At 41.9% G+C, this 17908-nt stretch overlaps 1 protein-coding gene across 1 annotated transcript in view; it reads right to left on the bottom strand.

Moving 5' to 3' along the window:
• CTSF (cathepsin F) overlaps window positions 1–17908 on the bottom strand; it is a 303262-nt gene that overhangs the window by 52215 nt on the left and 233139 nt on the right. Inside the window, exons 9-10 of the mRNA XM_085625496.1 lie at window positions 15006–15086; window positions 10955–11074 (exon numbers count right to left, since the gene is read on the bottom strand). Of these exons, the coding sequence (XP_085481622.1) occupies window positions 10955–11074; window positions 15006–15086 (201 nt within the window). The remainder of the gene's footprint in view (window positions 1–10954; window positions 11075–15005; window positions 15087–17908) is intronic.

Genomic DNA, 17908 nt, shown 5'->3' with positions numbered 1-17908 from the left:
GCTTTCTGAAGCAAGATCTAACTCTTTTGCCAAATTCGGTGTAAATCCATTCAGATTCTTTGGCTGTAGCTGTGTCTGTATTTTCATATAGAAAATGAATGGGTGAAAATGCATTTTGGGACCCTCCCTTTTTCTCAACTCCTGCTTGACGGATCATCTCGAAATTTTCAAGGAAGGAGCTGAGGTGGAAGAAAATGTTATTTGGAAAGTTTTGGGAAGATTTAAATATTTTGAGTAACATATAATTATTAAAAATGTATAAGTAAGGCGAATATGATTACAAACTATGTATTTAATATGTCATTTGAGTAATGTGGTAGGATTACCACTAAGTTAAAAATAAATTTAAAAAATTAATAAAAACACATAAACTAGTTTTGTGTTGTTGTTCCTATGGTAGCTGGTGGTCGGGACTTGGGCACTTTGATCCATTAGTAAAGTAATACAGGTTATGTGGGAAATGTTTCATGGTGTCTTGTTTCCCCCTTTCTCCGGACCTAGAACAAACTTTTTTTAGGGGGGAACCTTTTTCTTATCTGATCAGTTTCAGACATTACAAAACAAAATACGTTCTCTTCTAGAAAAAAAGCTTTTAAAAGTCACAAACATAATTCTTCATTTACTACATTGTTAACATTTTACCAACACAAAGAAACATAAGGAAGACCATTTGCTGCTGTCTTACATATGACATGTGAACTTATATCAGGTTAGAATGTTATACGAAAAAGGTATATGCTATGCAGGTTTGACACACCATGATCAATGTACATGAAAGTACCAGGGCCAAACATTATGATTACAAACCTTGCACTAGGTGTCTGGAGCCTTTTACTGAACTCTCAGGCAATCTTGTTTCCTAACTACTGTTCTATTTATATCATAACCTCTACGGTGTGTAGTCTCTCCTTATGCCTGAGGGGTACCTGAGAATGTAGGGAGGACTAATAAACGCAGATCCTCAATGTGATCTTAAGGGAGATGAGAGAAGGGCTCACCAATAGCTAACATGACATACAGCAATGTTGCTGCTGTGCAATTTTTATATGCTCAAATGGAAGAACTTAGTGTTTGACCACATTTTTCAGGAGCTGTTTAGGCTAATATTTACAATCTTATGAAAAGAGATGGCTCGTTAACTGGAAGCTCTGTGTGCCAAGTTTTGGGTGGGTATGCATTTGATAAGCATGGCTCTAGCTGTGCCAAACTAGTGCACAACAATCCTCATTAGTGTCTTATGAAATACTCTGACGTGGCTCAAAATCTTTCGAGAAAGTCGAATTTATGGGTTTACAATTGGAAAACTAGGACTGATATGAAGAACTGAAACTGGATCAAGTTGAATATGCAATAGTATTCACTAGTTTGCGGTAATACTTATCGTGAAGGATGGGAAGTATCTGTTTTTAGGGCTCTCAGTGCGTCTAAATGTTTCCTAAACCCATAGTCCAGCAAACTGGTCGAATCCATTTCCTTCGAGGATTATTGTAAAGTGGGCAAATAAAGATAATGTGTGCAAGATTTACTTTAACTTTTAAAGTGCGTGGAGTTAATGTCATCAGCGGGGTTTTCTGGTTTCCATCTCGCTGCAAAAGATTTGATTTGATGGATGTCAAGTCGAAACCTTATGTACAGCATTTTTGCTAATTGAAGTTGGATGGTGTCCATGTACAATTCAAAACCAACACTCGGTTTAACACTTGAGAACTGTATTGACAACCTTCCCAACCTTGGATTTTGATGGAGATTATTCGAAACATAGTCCCAATAAGTTTGCTTCATAAGCTTCTTGGAATGGGCAGTCAATGAGTTGGGGTCGCTCCAGAAGGAGCTTGGATCAAGGATCAAATATTCTACTCCGCGTCATCCACAAAGCTTATTGGTCCTTGAGTCAGTGAGATTCTCACTACCCTCAAGGTGTTTTTCTTGTTAGTATTCTCCTTTGGTCACAAAAGAACCCTAAAATGGTTTGTGGAGAAATGTGCTTTGCAAAAGTCTGAAACAAATTAACAAGGTTCTCTATCTTCCCGTTCAGGAACTCAAACATAAAATGGGAACATATTTTAGTCCTGTGTCTAGTGTGACAATAACCTGCCCTCAAATATTCTTCTGTAAAAGTCCAAATATGACAATTAGCTCGTTCAGCGGAGGCATCTTCTCCAAAATTTAAACACATTACTCTGAACCGACTTTTCTGGAGACTTTGGCAACACTTGGGGGCCAAGTACAGTGTGGATCTATTCACCAAGTTTACAATACTTTTTTTCTGAGAGCTTTTTTCCTGTCTTTCTGCTTAACATTCATTGGCTACATCTGCTTTTTGGGTAGACGGACATTTTTTCCAGGCTTTAAGATTAAGAAAAAAACATCCTTTTTCTTTAAAAAAAAAAAAGCAATCTATATTTCTCTTCCATCCGAAGGATTAGCTATAATAACGTCTTGAAACTAATTGCAGTGTGTCTTCTAGTATGGACTTGCTGAAGTCACTCCTCTTTTATAGGATAAGCCTGGGCAACGCGCATGCACTCCTCTTCGAGGCATGTAGTAGTGAGTTAGGGATGTGAAGCTCCACCCACTCTCCGTCCATATTTTTAATTGGCCTGTGTCGTTGTACTTCATAAATGCTGCCTTCTGATTTCTACATCACCTTGTTAGTCTCTCCTTAGTACCCACTTGTCTTAGTTTGAAACCTCCCATGGCGACTGGCCCTTTTACTTCTGATGTTACACGTATGTCTTATTTAGTCTGTATGCACTATTTAATGGATTTTGCCCTACTGCAGGAAGGAAGTGCTTTCCTTACATTCAGTGCACCATGCGCACTTTCACTTTCCCGATTTTTGCATACAGTGCACCAAGCGCGCTTTCACTTTCCCCACTTTTGTTCAGTGGCGGCCGCTCCATTGGGGCGTAGGAGCGCCGCCTCACTGCTCTCTCGTAGTGCGAGAAGCAGAAAATAAAATGGTATTTTAAATACCATTTTATTTTCTGCTTCTAGCACTGCGAGAAAGCAGAAGGCAAAGCAGAGGTATGCCTCGTTGGGGGCAGGCGGGAGGATATGCCTGGTTGGGGCGGGTCGGGGAGGAGTGGCTTGCACCACTGAGTGCCGTGACTGCTTGGTCGGCCCTTGGGCCGACCAAAGCAGTCATGCGCACTCTACATTTTCTCTATGTAGGCTGCATGCAGCCTATGGCATCCCTACTGGTGCCCGGCTGGGCGCTGTCTGGGACTCCCCACCATTCACAACGCTTTGTGATTGGCTACAGGTCTCAGGGGAGGGAGGAAGGAGCATGCCTGTTCCTGTGAATCCTGTTTCTGCTCTTGACCGGACCAGGAGCAGAGGTGGCACAGGACCGGGATCAGGTATGTTTTTTATTTATATTTTACACTCCCCCCCGAGAATTGCGAGCCGTGAATGGATGTTTACCTTGCGCATCTCTAGCCCGCAGTGCGTCTTCACGAGACCTCCTTATCCTCCTTGGACTGCCTCAGTAGCATCGCCCAGTGCTGCGTCGGCTCCCTAAAGCAGCCCCGTCCGAGCCTTGCGCTGACAGGAACTGGTCCGGTCGTGCCTGTCGCCTGCCAAGCTAGCTCAGCAGACTCTGTCACTGCCCACGCTCTACCCGCTGTTGCCTGGTGCCTCCCCGTGTCCTCCTCCACGGCCCACCCCCATGGCAGTGTGCAGGAGAGCAGTGTCCGATGGTCTGGTTCCTGCCTGAATGCTGTCATGTCTCACCTACAACTCCATACTTGAGTACACAGTCAGTCAGAAGCAGAAGAGGGGGCCCGGGGCAAAGCCACCTTGAAGCGCGTGCTTATCTCCTATTTAAATGCACAAACCCTGGCCTGAGCTGTGAATACCACACACCCCGATCGTACAGCGCGGAGAGAGAGTCGTACACGCGAACTGCAGTGGAAATGATACATTTCCTAATGAACTCTACACAGACCACAGGATCCAGACATTGACTACATTTAAGGTCTTCAGATTATGACGCTGTTGAGCACACTCGAACATCCTAGCACAGATTGTCAGAATATTCTCCTACCCTATAATCTGTGTTTGTGGAATCTATCAAGGCGGGTAAATAATCATAGACGTGTTATGCACTGTCATATCGATGTGCTACAAATTGATTTAGGTTTGTCTTTGACTTGAAAAGAGAGTGGGTGCCTTCATGATACTTTACCATTGACCACAGATTAACTCAGCCTGGCGTGTGAATGACATGCAGCTTCTTGCTTCTTGGCGCCTTTTCGATGCCTCGGTATGAAAGCTATACATCAGCCTGACACTCTGTAAAGCTTCTAACTCATTTTATTGTACTGTAATCGCATTTATATAGTGCTTGCTACTCACGACGAGGCGTTGAAGCGCTTTATTGACACCGCAATAAAAAAAAGCTCACAATATGGTTGTTTTTGAGCACTGTCACTCAGAAACGTAACAAAGCTGGAGCACAACAGAACCGCTGCTTCACTAGTAGAACTCACTGGTGCCAGGAATATGCCAGTGTGTTGTGGCATAAAGCACTGGCAGAGCATTGTTGCAGAAAGCTCACACTGTGAGAGTCCTGTGGAACTGACCAAGTATGTGCTGTTGGAGCCATATAAACTTCTGGATGTAGGCTATTTAAACAGAGATCCCCCACCTACAAAAGGATAGGACCCTCCCTTCCACGAGGTAACGGCTGCACAATTGGCTTGCAGAGTTCATGAGAAGATTTGGTGATACACTTTGAACAGAAACATCTTGGTATAGCTCTCCAGAAAACACAAGTCACGAGTTCAGGACAATAAAAATATAAGCAGGGGCTAAAGAATCATGGCATCCTGGAAATTGTAGTATCGCTCCTTGGGTGTATTAGTCGATTCAGAATTGACTGGAAGGCCCTGTTGGGAAGTCAATGAAATACTATACATGGTTTGACTGTTAACCCAAGCACTCGGGCCAGCTTGCCAGAATCCCCAAAACTGCACTCTTTGAGAAAAAGCATACAAGCAATCCCTTGCTGGAGTTCAAATGGCCACACTTTGGGCCCGATTCACAGAACTAACTTAAGACAAAATCCTAAACTTACTACCATTTACTCATTTTGGTATTCACAGAAGGCACTTACTCCTTTTGGTATTCACAGAAGGCACTTACTCATTGATGAGTAAGTGCCTTCTGTGAATACCAAAATGAGTAAGTGCACTTACTCATTTTGGTATTCACAGAAGGCACTTACTCATCAATGAGTAAGTGCCTTCTGTGAATACCAAAATGAGTAAGTGCCTTCTGTGAATACCAAAATCGTATTAAGGTTAGGATTTTGTCTTAAGTTGGTTCTGTGAATCGGGCCCTTAATTTACATTTTAAGAAGCACAATAGACCTGCTTGCAGGCAGGGCAAAGCAATTTCAATATTTATGAGAATTTATATAAAACTTGGTAAGACTCCATCATAAATGATCAGGCACAGTTGAACTCAGTCTATTTGAGTACTTCTGTCTTTGGAGTGCCCATAATACCAGATGCTAAACCTAACCCACTACTTTTGTTAGTTCTTGACAACTGCCCACCATCCGGGCTTCGGCTCCGAGTCCAATGCTAGTAGGTTGTTCAGGCTCGCTCGCCATAATGCAGTATGACAATAATTTTACCCCTCACCATTTTCATATGTCACCAGCCGCAACTGCTTGTGCTTTGTTTAATAGCGGTCGCGGTTTGCAGCCTCCCCCCCCCCTGCCCGCTTTCAAAAACAACACGGGTGCCCATTCGGGTGCCGGTTTTCATAAACAACTTAGGCACCCACTTCTTATAAAAAGACACAGTCGCCCACTTTCATAAACATGAGCGCCCACAGGGGCAGTTAATTTCCTGAGTAGTAAAGCACGGTGTACATGTACTGGAGGGATTCCGCACTGCAAAGTAATTATTCTATTTACCGACCATCAGACCATACCGGACATAAGTACCCAAAGATTTATTTTCCACAGCAAAGTTTTTTTGTTTATTTTTGGTTTGAGTTTCGCATTTTAAATCCAGAACAAAAACGGACCTCCCAGGACAGTCGGCTTTATCACCATTGCTGTGACATAAATGCTAGCTAGGCCTTAGAGAAGGGCCATGTAGAAAACGTTTTTGGGTTTTATTATCTTTTTTAGAAAGTAGGACGTTTACTTTGCACACCGGAAAACTTCTAAGAACTGATGTTGTCAACTTACAATCTAAACTTTCTTTTCCACTGCTGGGATCTCGCTCTTCAGGAAAGAGAGAGTGCCATCCCAAAGCAATCTAAATTGAGTCTCCCAAAACCTGTGTGTTGGTATGCCTTGGAATGGTGAATGCTGATGTCGCACTGACACCGCCCCACCAGAAGCAAGCAGTGCAATTATGTGTCCCAGGAATCCACTGGCCTTCTCAGCCCACCTCTCGGCGGTGAACAGAAACCTGAGGGAATCCGTGGAATAGATAATTTATTTGAGGTTATTTGAGGTTCTGCATAGCACAGATCAAGTCAACGGCTTACAGAGAGTGGGTGGAAACACCACTGGGGCACATGTCAAAACTAAATATTCTCATACAAATATATTGGAATGGTATAGTTTCATAGAATGTTATAGGACCACAGTTGAGAATCAGACATGTCCAAATAGTGGAATTGAGGTAAGTGGAATTTAGTGTCACAATCGGAGATCCTTGATTTCAAAGGCCTGATAGCTTTAGTCAGTCTGTGCTTTTATACCCAATAGCACTGAGAGTCTGAGCTGTGTATCAACTGCACATTTCATACTGTAAATTCTACGCACATACTACGAGTCCCAGAATGCAATGTGCTACTAACTGAAAAAACAGAACACCATATGTCTCTTGCCCTAGACCAAGGCCACTGGAATTATGCAATTGTGTGGACGCAGCTTTTTGGCATATTTATGGTTCTGTCTTATTTTCCACATAATCCATTACCTGCTGCCTAATCTAAAGATTCTAACAAAGAAAAAAATAGTTTGAAGCTCAAACGTTTCAAAAGTTACCTAAAATGCAACAACACACGCTACCGCGCAGTGAAAGGCCTGTTGCAAAGGTTGAGTGGTCACCTTTCTGTTTCATATTTCTATATTTAGATGTTAAACTGGTATTAATAAGGTGCAACCTGTGTCCAGACAGTATTAACAAGTGCAAAAATGACAAAATAATAAAGTGATACTCTCAGAAAATGTGCCTCATTATGCCCCATAGTTTGCCTTTTTCATGCTGCAAAATTTTGTCAACCCTGCCGCATATTTTGGCTCTCTCCTGCCTCATAATTCCAGTGGCCTTGCCCTAGACCCAACATGCACAATCTGTGCATTCTGGAGAGCCTCAAGACATACTAAGATTGCCACACCACCAGCTAAAATAAATCACAGACCCAACCCACAAACTATACTTTCTAGGGGTGTGTGAAATTAGCTTTTTCGTAATGATGTGAACTAACATCCACATTATTTGTAATTACACACATCTCCTACCTATTTGTTTACTTTTGTCACCAAAAAGGCAAAGCAATCCACACTGTTCCACAACACACAATTCAATTCCACACATTTCCAATCCACACCACACAATTTGACAACAAACCACATAATTCAACTCAACACCACAACTACACAACACGCCAAATACATCCAATCCACACCAAAGATTTGCACATCATGCCACAAAATTCAACAGCACACCACAAAATTAAACTCCACTACATACCAGTCCACAACACACAATGCCATTCCACATATTTACACTCCTTAACACATAATACCACTCCATAATCCCAGTACACTCAATACCACATAATTACTGTCCACATAATTCCACTCAACACCATGCAACATAATTCGACTACACAAATCCACGCCACACAATTCCATACCACACAATTCCACAACTAACAATTCCAATGCATTCAACATAATTCCACTACACACCACATACTTACACTCCATAACACATTGGTAAAAGACATAGTCATTTACAACACCAATAGCTCTAACTCAAGCAAATGCGAGAACAATTGCATTTCCAATGCTTGTTTAACAAGACGGCTGTCTGACCACCTTCCCTGTAAGGCACTTATTAGCCCTTAGGATCCATTACAAAACAAAAATAAACTCTGATGTAAGTCAGTTAAAATTTCATTATTTGCTACGTTTCTGTAACATAAAAACACAAAAAATTCACAATATATATAATTCATAAGCGGAAGAAGCATATATTAAGCATATATTAAATTCAGCCCTTCAACGTTCACATTGAAAAGGCACAAACATATTTACAGTGAAATGTTAAAAAAAAACTGATTTTAAAAACAAGCCACCGTGTCATACAATCATGCAGCTGTAATAAGGTGCCTAAATCAAGTCACTCCTGTGATAGTGCACATTTCCTTAATTTTAAAACCTGCCATATAAATGAGGCCATTGCACAGCAAATCAGAGGACAGTGGAACTGTTGTAAAAAACAACAGGGCGGTTCTGCACTGTCTAAATTTAAAACTTTAAAAAGGGTCAATAAAAATGCTCTGGGGATATCATAGAAGGTGCAAAATAACAAGATGTGCAGATTAGTAAGGGTTGACACACCATCACATGGACAGGGGCTCAAACCCGCCAGGGTGTAACAATTATCAGGATATTCTACCATAAGCAGTAAAAAATCTAAACGAAATCTAGTTAAGATAAAATGGCGTTGTATGTTCTGACTCGAAGACAGATAAAAAGGAAGGCCCCCTTTGGTATGCACCAGATTATAAACGATCACAGAAGGTTTACGATTGTCCACTTCTATTCTTTTCGACAATGTTTTGCTCCTGTAAATTTATTTTAAAGTGGCCTTGTCAATGCACAAATATGATTCTGGTACAGCAAATAAATCCGGGGGGCTAATCTCCTCCCAACTCTGATGTCATATCTATTAAACCAAGCTTCCACTGGTGAGATTCGTCTAGGACAGAATACCAAAACAGATCAGGGAAAAACAAGTTAGTGACAAGGTCTTGCCAGAGAGCTAGAATTCGAAAATGCGACTGTTCTTCCTACTATTTTTAATCATCGTGTGTGTAGTGCACAAATTGCCATTAGTATGACATCACAGAGCCATTTAGTAGCCCAGGTTAAAATGTCCCAAATGTTTCCAAACAGAAATACTCCCCACTGGTTACCGCGGTCTGAGCGCAGTCCATGAAACTACAGCTCTGCCTTGTAATGAGGGATCTCATTGAGGTCCCCCAGGCATCGTCCATGCTCTGACTTTTGCCCAATCAGGACCATTTGCCAGCCATTACATCCTTCCGCCTGGCTTACTGCTCCGCAGGCCTCCAAGCTGACCTTCAAAGCAGACAACTATGCCTTCTTTTCCTTGCTAGTGTCTATGATCCCAACATAATCTCTTTCTGGGGTGCCTTATACTTAGAAGTTACGAAGATGATCCCTCTATCCTACACAGGATCGAAATGTGGTTGGCTTATGCCAAGGACCTTTTTGGGGAGTTTTATATGGCGCAAACTAGACCCGAAGGTATCAGATCGCATTACATGAGCACAAGTTGTGCTACAGACGGACACATTCATTTTTATTGTTAGGCACAGTGAGATTAAGGGATTTGCTCAGAGTCACAGAATGTTGAGCGTCCCTGCCGAGACTCGAACCCGGTCCGCTCCGCAATCGAACGCCCTAGCCATTAGGCCACATCCTCTCCCCCTTAATAATTTGTACCATAATTTTCCAGCCAGTGTTTGTCCTAATTATATGTTACACACACTGATCACTTTATTAACACAAGCGAGCACCAATCAAGCCTCATGCAAGCACCAATCAAGTTTTTTCTATGGCACCTACTTCCTCGTTATTCCTGTTTTCATTAAAACTACCAGTGGGTTGCATTTATTGTTGTGCATCTTTGTATTAGGGACTAATGTTGATTAACTTGCATATATTATCTGGGGCGCTAGTGGTCTGCTGAACATGAAATGTTCTGGACAGTGTTCATGCTCTCTTTTCTCCATGTACTCCTGCTTAGTTACCTAGAATGGTTTGAATAATACACCTTTAGAAGTAGATGAAGAAGTTAACTGTCCATAGACAGGTGGCACATTTGAACAGATCAAGAGGGGTTCCTGGAACCAGCTGAACAGCAGCGTTATGCACATTTAACTTGTCAATTCCTGAACAAGCTGGGTCTCCAACATTCACTTGGATTCCATCGCAAAGCCCAACTGTCAACTAAGTATGGTACGTGTGGGGAGCTGGCAATTTGTTTTAGGTCACCTCACCTTTGTGAGTGTTTTTTGAGTGCAACACATTTGCAGGTTTGTATTATATCTCACCACAGAGTAACTGTGACCATTAATAAAGACAGCTACACCCATCCAGACTTCCCAATTCCTCCCGGCTCTTTCCACAGCAACCATACAAGGCCTCCAGCGTTACCCATGCTTGATTAAATTGCCCAACTGTGTTCTCTATCTGTGTAATCATGAACTGGGATACTGCGACATTTGGAAATATGTGCTCCTAAATATGCACTCCCACCCGTTGCCTCGTAACGCTTTTCACTGTTGAAGCCTTGGAATGTCTAGATTAGATTTCCACTCTGATATTCAATTTAAAGTTTTTGCCATTTTCTATTGTTTGAGAGATTATGTCCTTATATGGGTCAGACAGAGAGGTTTATTACTAAGATTCTTCTTAGGAAGTCACATCAGGAAGAGTTGTGGCCAAACGAGAAATGCAAATGATATGGGCTTAAGAGAGTAGTGATGTCAAACAAGGGCAGACAGGTCATTCAAGAAAAGTGGTACATTTCTCTTAAATGGCCTGTGCTGCTGAAAATGCATTATCTCATTGTGCCCAGACCCTTCCATCATTTCAAAGGCACAGTCCTTGTCGTAAAATGTAAACAGTTTTCAACCAGAGACTGTCAACCTCTTCACTTACCCTTTTCGTCCTTTGAGATCTCTACAGAGCTGTTGATGAAGACTGCAACCTTGTTGGTGGAGAAGCTGCAGCTCTGCTTGTGGCCCTCATAGTCGTAGTCCTTCTCTGTCTCTAGTCCCCCTGTAACGCATAAAGTAACATTGTTGGGCGAGGCGATGAAGCTCTAAAGGAATCTTAAAAGTGTGATAATGAGTCATCTGGGGGTGCTCTACTCTCCATGTTGGAAACCAGAATGTAATTTCAGTTCCATGGTGAATAACAAAGCACTGAGGAGCTACTCATGAAGATGATGCCTGTGACAAAGTCAGCTTGTTTTGTTTCTAAAGAGGAATTTTAAAATGCTACTGGCTAAATATGACAAGTTTGACAGATTCTTTGTAGAGATATCGCGAAGTACCCGGTCATATTGCTGCACCTGCTATAGGGAAACAGCCTTTACAATCCGGTCATTACACCGCGATGCCTTTAGAAAGCGGTAGTTCCAACGTTCGCGTTGTTACAACGGAGTACCATTATAACGCAAGTCGTGACAACGACTAGCTCTAAATGGTCCTGTAAACGAAGGAATAGTATAATTTACTATTCCAACACCTTCCCTACTGTTGCACACACTGGAGTTGGAATAGTAAATTATACTATTCCTAAATCCAGTGCGCCATCTAGAGCATGTCGTTGTAACGACTTGCGTTGTAATGGTACTGTATTTTAATAACGCAGTCGTTGTAACAACCGCGTTGTAAAAGCACGTGATGTAATGACTCGCATTGTAAAGAGACATATTCTCTGCTTTATGGTGCTGTGGCCCGCTGTGTGTTCTGTCCAAGGGTGTTTTGAGAAGATTGACAGCAAAGTCACTTTGAAGTCACTCTAGTATGCTCTGTCCATCACATCAAAATAATTGGTATGGGGTTGGAGCCTGATGCTGAGGGAAATGGCAACCCTTCTCTAGGGTCTGTGGGCTTTGCATTGTTCTTGGATCCTTTGAGGGGGACCTTTCTGCTGTAGTGAGGAAATGGGTTTAACAGCAGACATTGCTAAGTTAGCATAAGTAGTATAGGCTTGGCTGCCATTCTGCCGCTTTTGCACACTACACTACATGGCTCTGTTCTCGTGAAATACTTTGCTGGCGCTGCTTCACATGAGAACTGTCTACCTTTCACAAATCCAGCGGGGTACCGCGATCTCTCTCTGTACAGCCTGTTCAAGGTCGAATAACATAGTATGCTGTTGATTCACTTTGGTCAGTCCCAAGCACATAGACATAACATGAAGCACAGCGGCCCAACTGAAACTCGGGTGCTTTTAATATGGCATTACATGCATGAGAAGGCACTTGGAGAAAACCTTTCCAACATAGAAGAGCTGTGCTGATCCTGAGATGTAAATCACTGCATCTGATCTCATAGGTATGGGGTCTCGCTGACAAAGCCCAGAGGTCTTCTATAATTATTCTGAACTAGCTCATGAGCACTGGGAGGGTGGTAGAAGGAGCTATAGTCCTGTTTCCACTGTCATTATAATATGATTTCCTCTTTTGTGATTTATGGAATTGTAACAATGCTAATTATATTGTTTTTATGCATTATGCTGCTCGTATAGGCTAGAGTACTGCAACTTAGAGCACTTGGTTAAAAATAAACACATTAAACTATACAGTGTCTCTGCTTACTCACGTTGTGGACAAGTATGAGTGTGAACGAAAGAGTGTTCTTGTTTACCACTATTCCTGAGAGTTTACTAAGTCGCATGTTCTAGGTTGTCAAATCATGGGTAGCTTCGCTGTAGTACAGAGAACGAATGAGACACTAATGCTAGTCGGATTGGGGTTCTGGGCACTGAGGTGGCTTTTTTGGTACACAACAATACACTGAGGTCCTGGTTTCCTGCACATAGTTCTGTGCATGAGCAGAATCCCTGCAACACGGCTAAGATAGCAGTGTGTTTTTAGGGTTTGCCACTGTAAACTGTGGCAGATGGAGTGCAATTTGTCTCATTTCAAGTTACAGTTTGCAAAAGAAAGGAATGTTGAATATCTAGACACTGTGCCTACCTTTCTGTGAGAATGGCCTATTCAAGCGGATTAACAGGCTTATTAAGGCGAGCATCCATTTGACCTTGGTCAGTGGGATAGATTGGAATGTGACCACTTGTCTCCTGAAATAGTTCAAGGAACAAAATTGCTTCCTTTGGTAGTAAGGTTGGACAGAACTTGCAGAGTTTTACTCTGCAGAATTCTGTAGAGTTACATAATTACTCTGTGAGATTCTGCAGAGTTCCACCTGCCCTAAACATGGTCTTTTGCTAGGGAACGGGTTGTGATGTAAACAGGCTCATTCTCCAAGCAACTATAAATGAACACCCTGGAGAAACACAGCATGTTGGGAAGGATGCGCTCCTTACAGTGCAGCTTACAAATTGAGTTTGCTCAGCAGGGCTTCAACCAAGGAGTGGACTCGCTTAAGCAGAGTACCCTGATAGCAGGTCCTCAAAAAGCACCGCACTGAGTTTGCTCGAGCAGGATTTCTCATCTATGGTCCTTGAGACCACTTAGAAGTTCAACAAAATATATATAGCAGCACTTAGTAGTGAGCAATAAAAAATGTATCTGATAGTTTGGAGGCACTTATCCACATGGAAGTCAGGTGTCTGTGCGGGCTATAAGGGTAGACCAGGGCCTGGTCCTCATAGGCAGAGGGCCCCTCGGCAGGGGGGTTGAAACTGTGCAAGGGGTAGTGGCCCTGCGGTCAGGGGGGCACTCGCTCTGAACTTCAGGAAGGCGGCCTTGGAGTAGTCAGAGCCCAGCAGGTTCTCTGCCATGGAGCCACTTATGTTCTGCGGTGGACCGTGAGTCTGACAGGCTCCATGGGGTGCTCTACATACAGGTGTCTTCAGCCTTGTGCCTACCATGGAACCCACAGAAGCAGTCCCGGGCACGTGTCTCTAAGAGTAGCACAAGCCTAAAGAACCGAACAGCACACCGTGTGCCGCACCTATTGGCCAACATGCCTCTTGTCCCTGACTGAGAGCCACGCCCTGAGTTGCTATCAGGTAGAAGCAATGCCACTCACATTGTGTTTCACGTCTGGCGGGCAGCAAACTCCACCATGCGGCGGTTGGCAGAGTTTTTGCTGAACTCCATGCTCCAAGCAGAGAGCGAGGGGGCAAAAACTCAGTGAACTCCAATGACAGAGCGGAGTTTACCACCCAACCCTAGCTGTAAACTGTGATACGGTCTATGAGGAGGCTTCGAGGAAAGGGAGCGGTTAACAAGATTAAACCATATTTTAGTATGATAATGCATGGGTATTGGTGATGTGAAGTTTGATGTTATTGGTTTTGCACATGTAAAAAGCCAAGATCAGTTACAAAGAGTTTGCTTCCATATTTGAAGTCAAAGACAGTGGTGAGGGTGGGAAGAAACTGTGTTGCCTTAAAGGGTGGTATTAGATGACTGAGAAGATTTATTTTGCTCTGAGGGAAAGGTTGAGAGAGTTACAGGGATGACCGCTAGGCAGACTTGCCAACATGCTTCGTCTGTTTGAACTCTACTGGAAGATTAAATCAGAAGGTAAACCAGGTTAACCCAAAGCCCCAAAACTCTATTCATATTAAAACTATGGGTGAGATCTAATTCCTTTACATATGATATCTTAGAGGGTATTGGTGGGGTGTATTAAAAATGGACAGCACACCATTTCAAATAGGGATGTCACTCAACGATAAACAAGTATTGTGGTGTTTAATACCAACTTAGAAACCATAAAAAAAATCTCAAGTTTGAGAAAAAGACCAAGTGGGACTGAAACACAATTCTGGATGGATTTGTGTATCCACTTCCACCTTACCTTTTTTCTTCTCCTTGGTCTTGTGTGCTGGGATCCTTGGGCTTTCTTTAAAAGAAAGGGAATGCCCTCATCTTTGCATTATCAAGCGGTAAAGCATGGGGACTACACAACTCCTTCTTTCTCCAGCAGCAATATCATACTTAGAACAGTCTTCAGCAAAGCCAATAAACTGTCACTCTTTTTTATCAATGTCAACCACAACTTACCCAATTTCTCAATGGCTTCGTACGCAGTGGAAGGAAGGCCACCCCCACAGGCTTTGTCCACAATATCACAGTCTACCAGCTCTGCAAAGAAGGACAGGTAGAAATGGTCAATAAAGAAGACCTCACTGATTTTGGTCTCTCTTAGGCACCTAATCGTTTATTAGCTAGTTTTAGAAAAAAAGACTAAAGGAAAAGCTGAATGATAGTAATGACAGGCTAAACTGTAATACAACTTTTAATAAACTGCTAATAAAACATTAAAATAAAAGAAAGGTGATAGGTGTAAGCAAGCAGAAATAGCTCTTTAAAACCAAATAACATATTCAAATTAATGACAAAGGCAACAACAATAGTGATGGAATAAAGAAATGTTTATTTTTCGACTCCCGAGTGCGCTATACGATTTGCGATGGCAAAGGACGGTTTGTGGATTCAATTGTGAGCTGTTTCATCACTGCAAAATAGCAGCACCCGTCCACAAGAGAGACGGGGGTACAGGTGAGCAGTACGAAACGGATTAAAATTAATGTACACAATTCAGAACCACACAGATAGAGAAAATATATAATTTGCAAAGAACACCAAACATATGAAAGATGCACAATCAAATATATATTGACAGAGGTATTCTCTCATTAAATTCATCCAAAAATCCAGATATTAGAAATCAGCCACCAGTTTAAACATGCTATCAAAAGTCAGGAAAGTGAAAAGGTAAAACTCTCAATCTTTCAGTTGACAATAAATTGAAGATGGGTACTTGTTTGGGTCTTTGTGCCTCATGTATTAATGAAAAACTGAAAACTCCGCCTCTTCAGAGAGGCTATGTTAATGAGGGAAGAGACACTAAATAAAAAACTAAAAAAAGAAGACTGGAAATGAATACACACATTTCTTTGAAATGTTCTCTCCCTGGTTCGATCATACTAACAAAGGTCCATATGCATATTGAACCTACAGAGCAGGGGTAAGAATACAGCGGTCAAATAATTTAGGCATCTACTTTTGGTAGTAGAGTAGCAAAACCAAGAAAACCCCACTGTGTAGGCTAATCATATTCAATATAATAGAAACTTTCTGCAGACCCGTTTGGCCAATGATGGAACTGGCCAGTAGTGCCATACTCAATTATTTTTCCCATGAAAGATAGAAGGGTGTCTGAGCAGTCGTTTATTTAGGGTCTATATATGCTTTTCTGAGGAGTGGCAAGATCTGTCCAATCTTCAAAGCATCTGCACAGATGCCTTGCAGGAGGATGGGTTGATGATTTTCAATTACTGTGTAAAAGCGTCTCTGAATATTTTCTTCATGACTCATGATGTAATAATATATTCTTAGGTCCAGTCTTTGAGACAGCTTTAGCTCTCTCACCAGACTACTGTTTTTTAAACAATGTATATATAGTCACTGGAAAAAACAAAGGTTACAGGGACGTTATAGTTAGGCTCAAATTTCACATGTACAAAATCATACAAATTCAGCAGTTATAGTTACCTGAGCTAACTATAACTTACTCCACTGCAACGCACTGTTCTTGACTTCACATATTACATCACTCATGACATGGTCAGTGACATCACTGATGATATCTCAAATGACATAATTGATGACATCATCCAGTGAGTGTGTTTCAAAAATGTTTCTGAAACTTAAAAATATATGCTAATCTCCTGCATAACGTAAATTACTATGCTTTCTGTACTACTACAGAGTGATACTAGTTCTAACATATGTCATCTGAGTGGCAGTGAGACTCTGAATGTGTGTGAGTGTTTGTATAGGTGTGTGAGTGGGTGTGTGAGTGGCTATCTGGGTGAATAAGTGGATGTGTGAGTAGCTGTTTGGGTGAGTGGCTATGTGAATAGCTGTACAGGTGTGTGAGTGGCTGCATGGGTAGGTGAGTGGCTGTGTGAGTAGCTGTATGGGTGAGTGAATATGTATATGAGTGGCTGTATTAGTGACTGAGTGGCTGTGGGAGTGTCTCTATGGGTGGGTGAGTGGGTGGGTGAGTGGCTGTATCAGTGACTGAGTAGCAGTCTGAATGGCTCTATGGGTGATTGACCAAGTGTGTAAGTGGGCACATGGATGAGTGAATGGCTGTCTGAGTGGCTTTAAGGGTAAGTGAGTGGGTGTGTGAGTGGTTGTGTTACACAGTAAGTGTCAGTGTGAGTGGCTGTAAAGGTGAGTGAGTGGACGTGTTAGTGCTTGTGTAGATGTGTGAACGGGTATGTAAGTGGTTGTGTGGGTGAGTGAATAGGTATTGAGTGGTTGTATGGGTCTGTGAATGGGTATGTGAGTAGTTGTGTGTGTGTGAGTGGGTGTATGAGAGATTATATGGGGTATTAGTGGTTCTATGGATGATGTCATCAGTGATGTAATCAGTAATTTAATTCGAGATGTCATCAGTGATGTCACTGACCATGCCATCAGTGATGTAATATGTGAGGTCAAAAGCAGTGGATTGTGAGGGCATAAGTTATAGTTCACTCAGGTAACTTTAACTGCTGATATTCTATGGTTTTGTATGTGTGAAATCTGAGCCTTACTATAACGTCCCTGTAACTTTGTTGTTTTAGTAAATTTCTATGGTGTTTTTAATTCCATTTCCTAATTTTAACATCCTTTAAACCATTATTTTTTAGTGAGTTCCAAATATTTTTTGAATTTTACTTTTCCTAGCTATAATGTCCCAGAACCCTGTGTTATGATTACAGTAGAAGTAGCTCTCTGATAAATACAAAAAATCACCTGGTATGTTTATATATTTGAAAACACACTTTATAGAAGAATTGTTTTATTTTGAGAATTTTTTTTTTTAACGTTTTTCTTAGAAGTTCTGTCGTGAATCATACCGTATCTGAATCCGCGGGAGGTTTGCAAATGTCAGACACTATAAATTATTG

Source organism: Triturus cristatus, chromosome 9, assembly GCF_964204655.1.
Source record: "Triturus cristatus chromosome 9, aTriCri1.1, whole genome shotgun sequence".
NCBI lineage: Eukaryota > Metazoa > Chordata > Amphibia > Caudata > Salamandridae > Triturus > Triturus cristatus.
The sequence above is the reverse complement of the archived record's forward strand: the minus strand, read 5'-3'. Positions and strand labels throughout refer to the sequence as shown.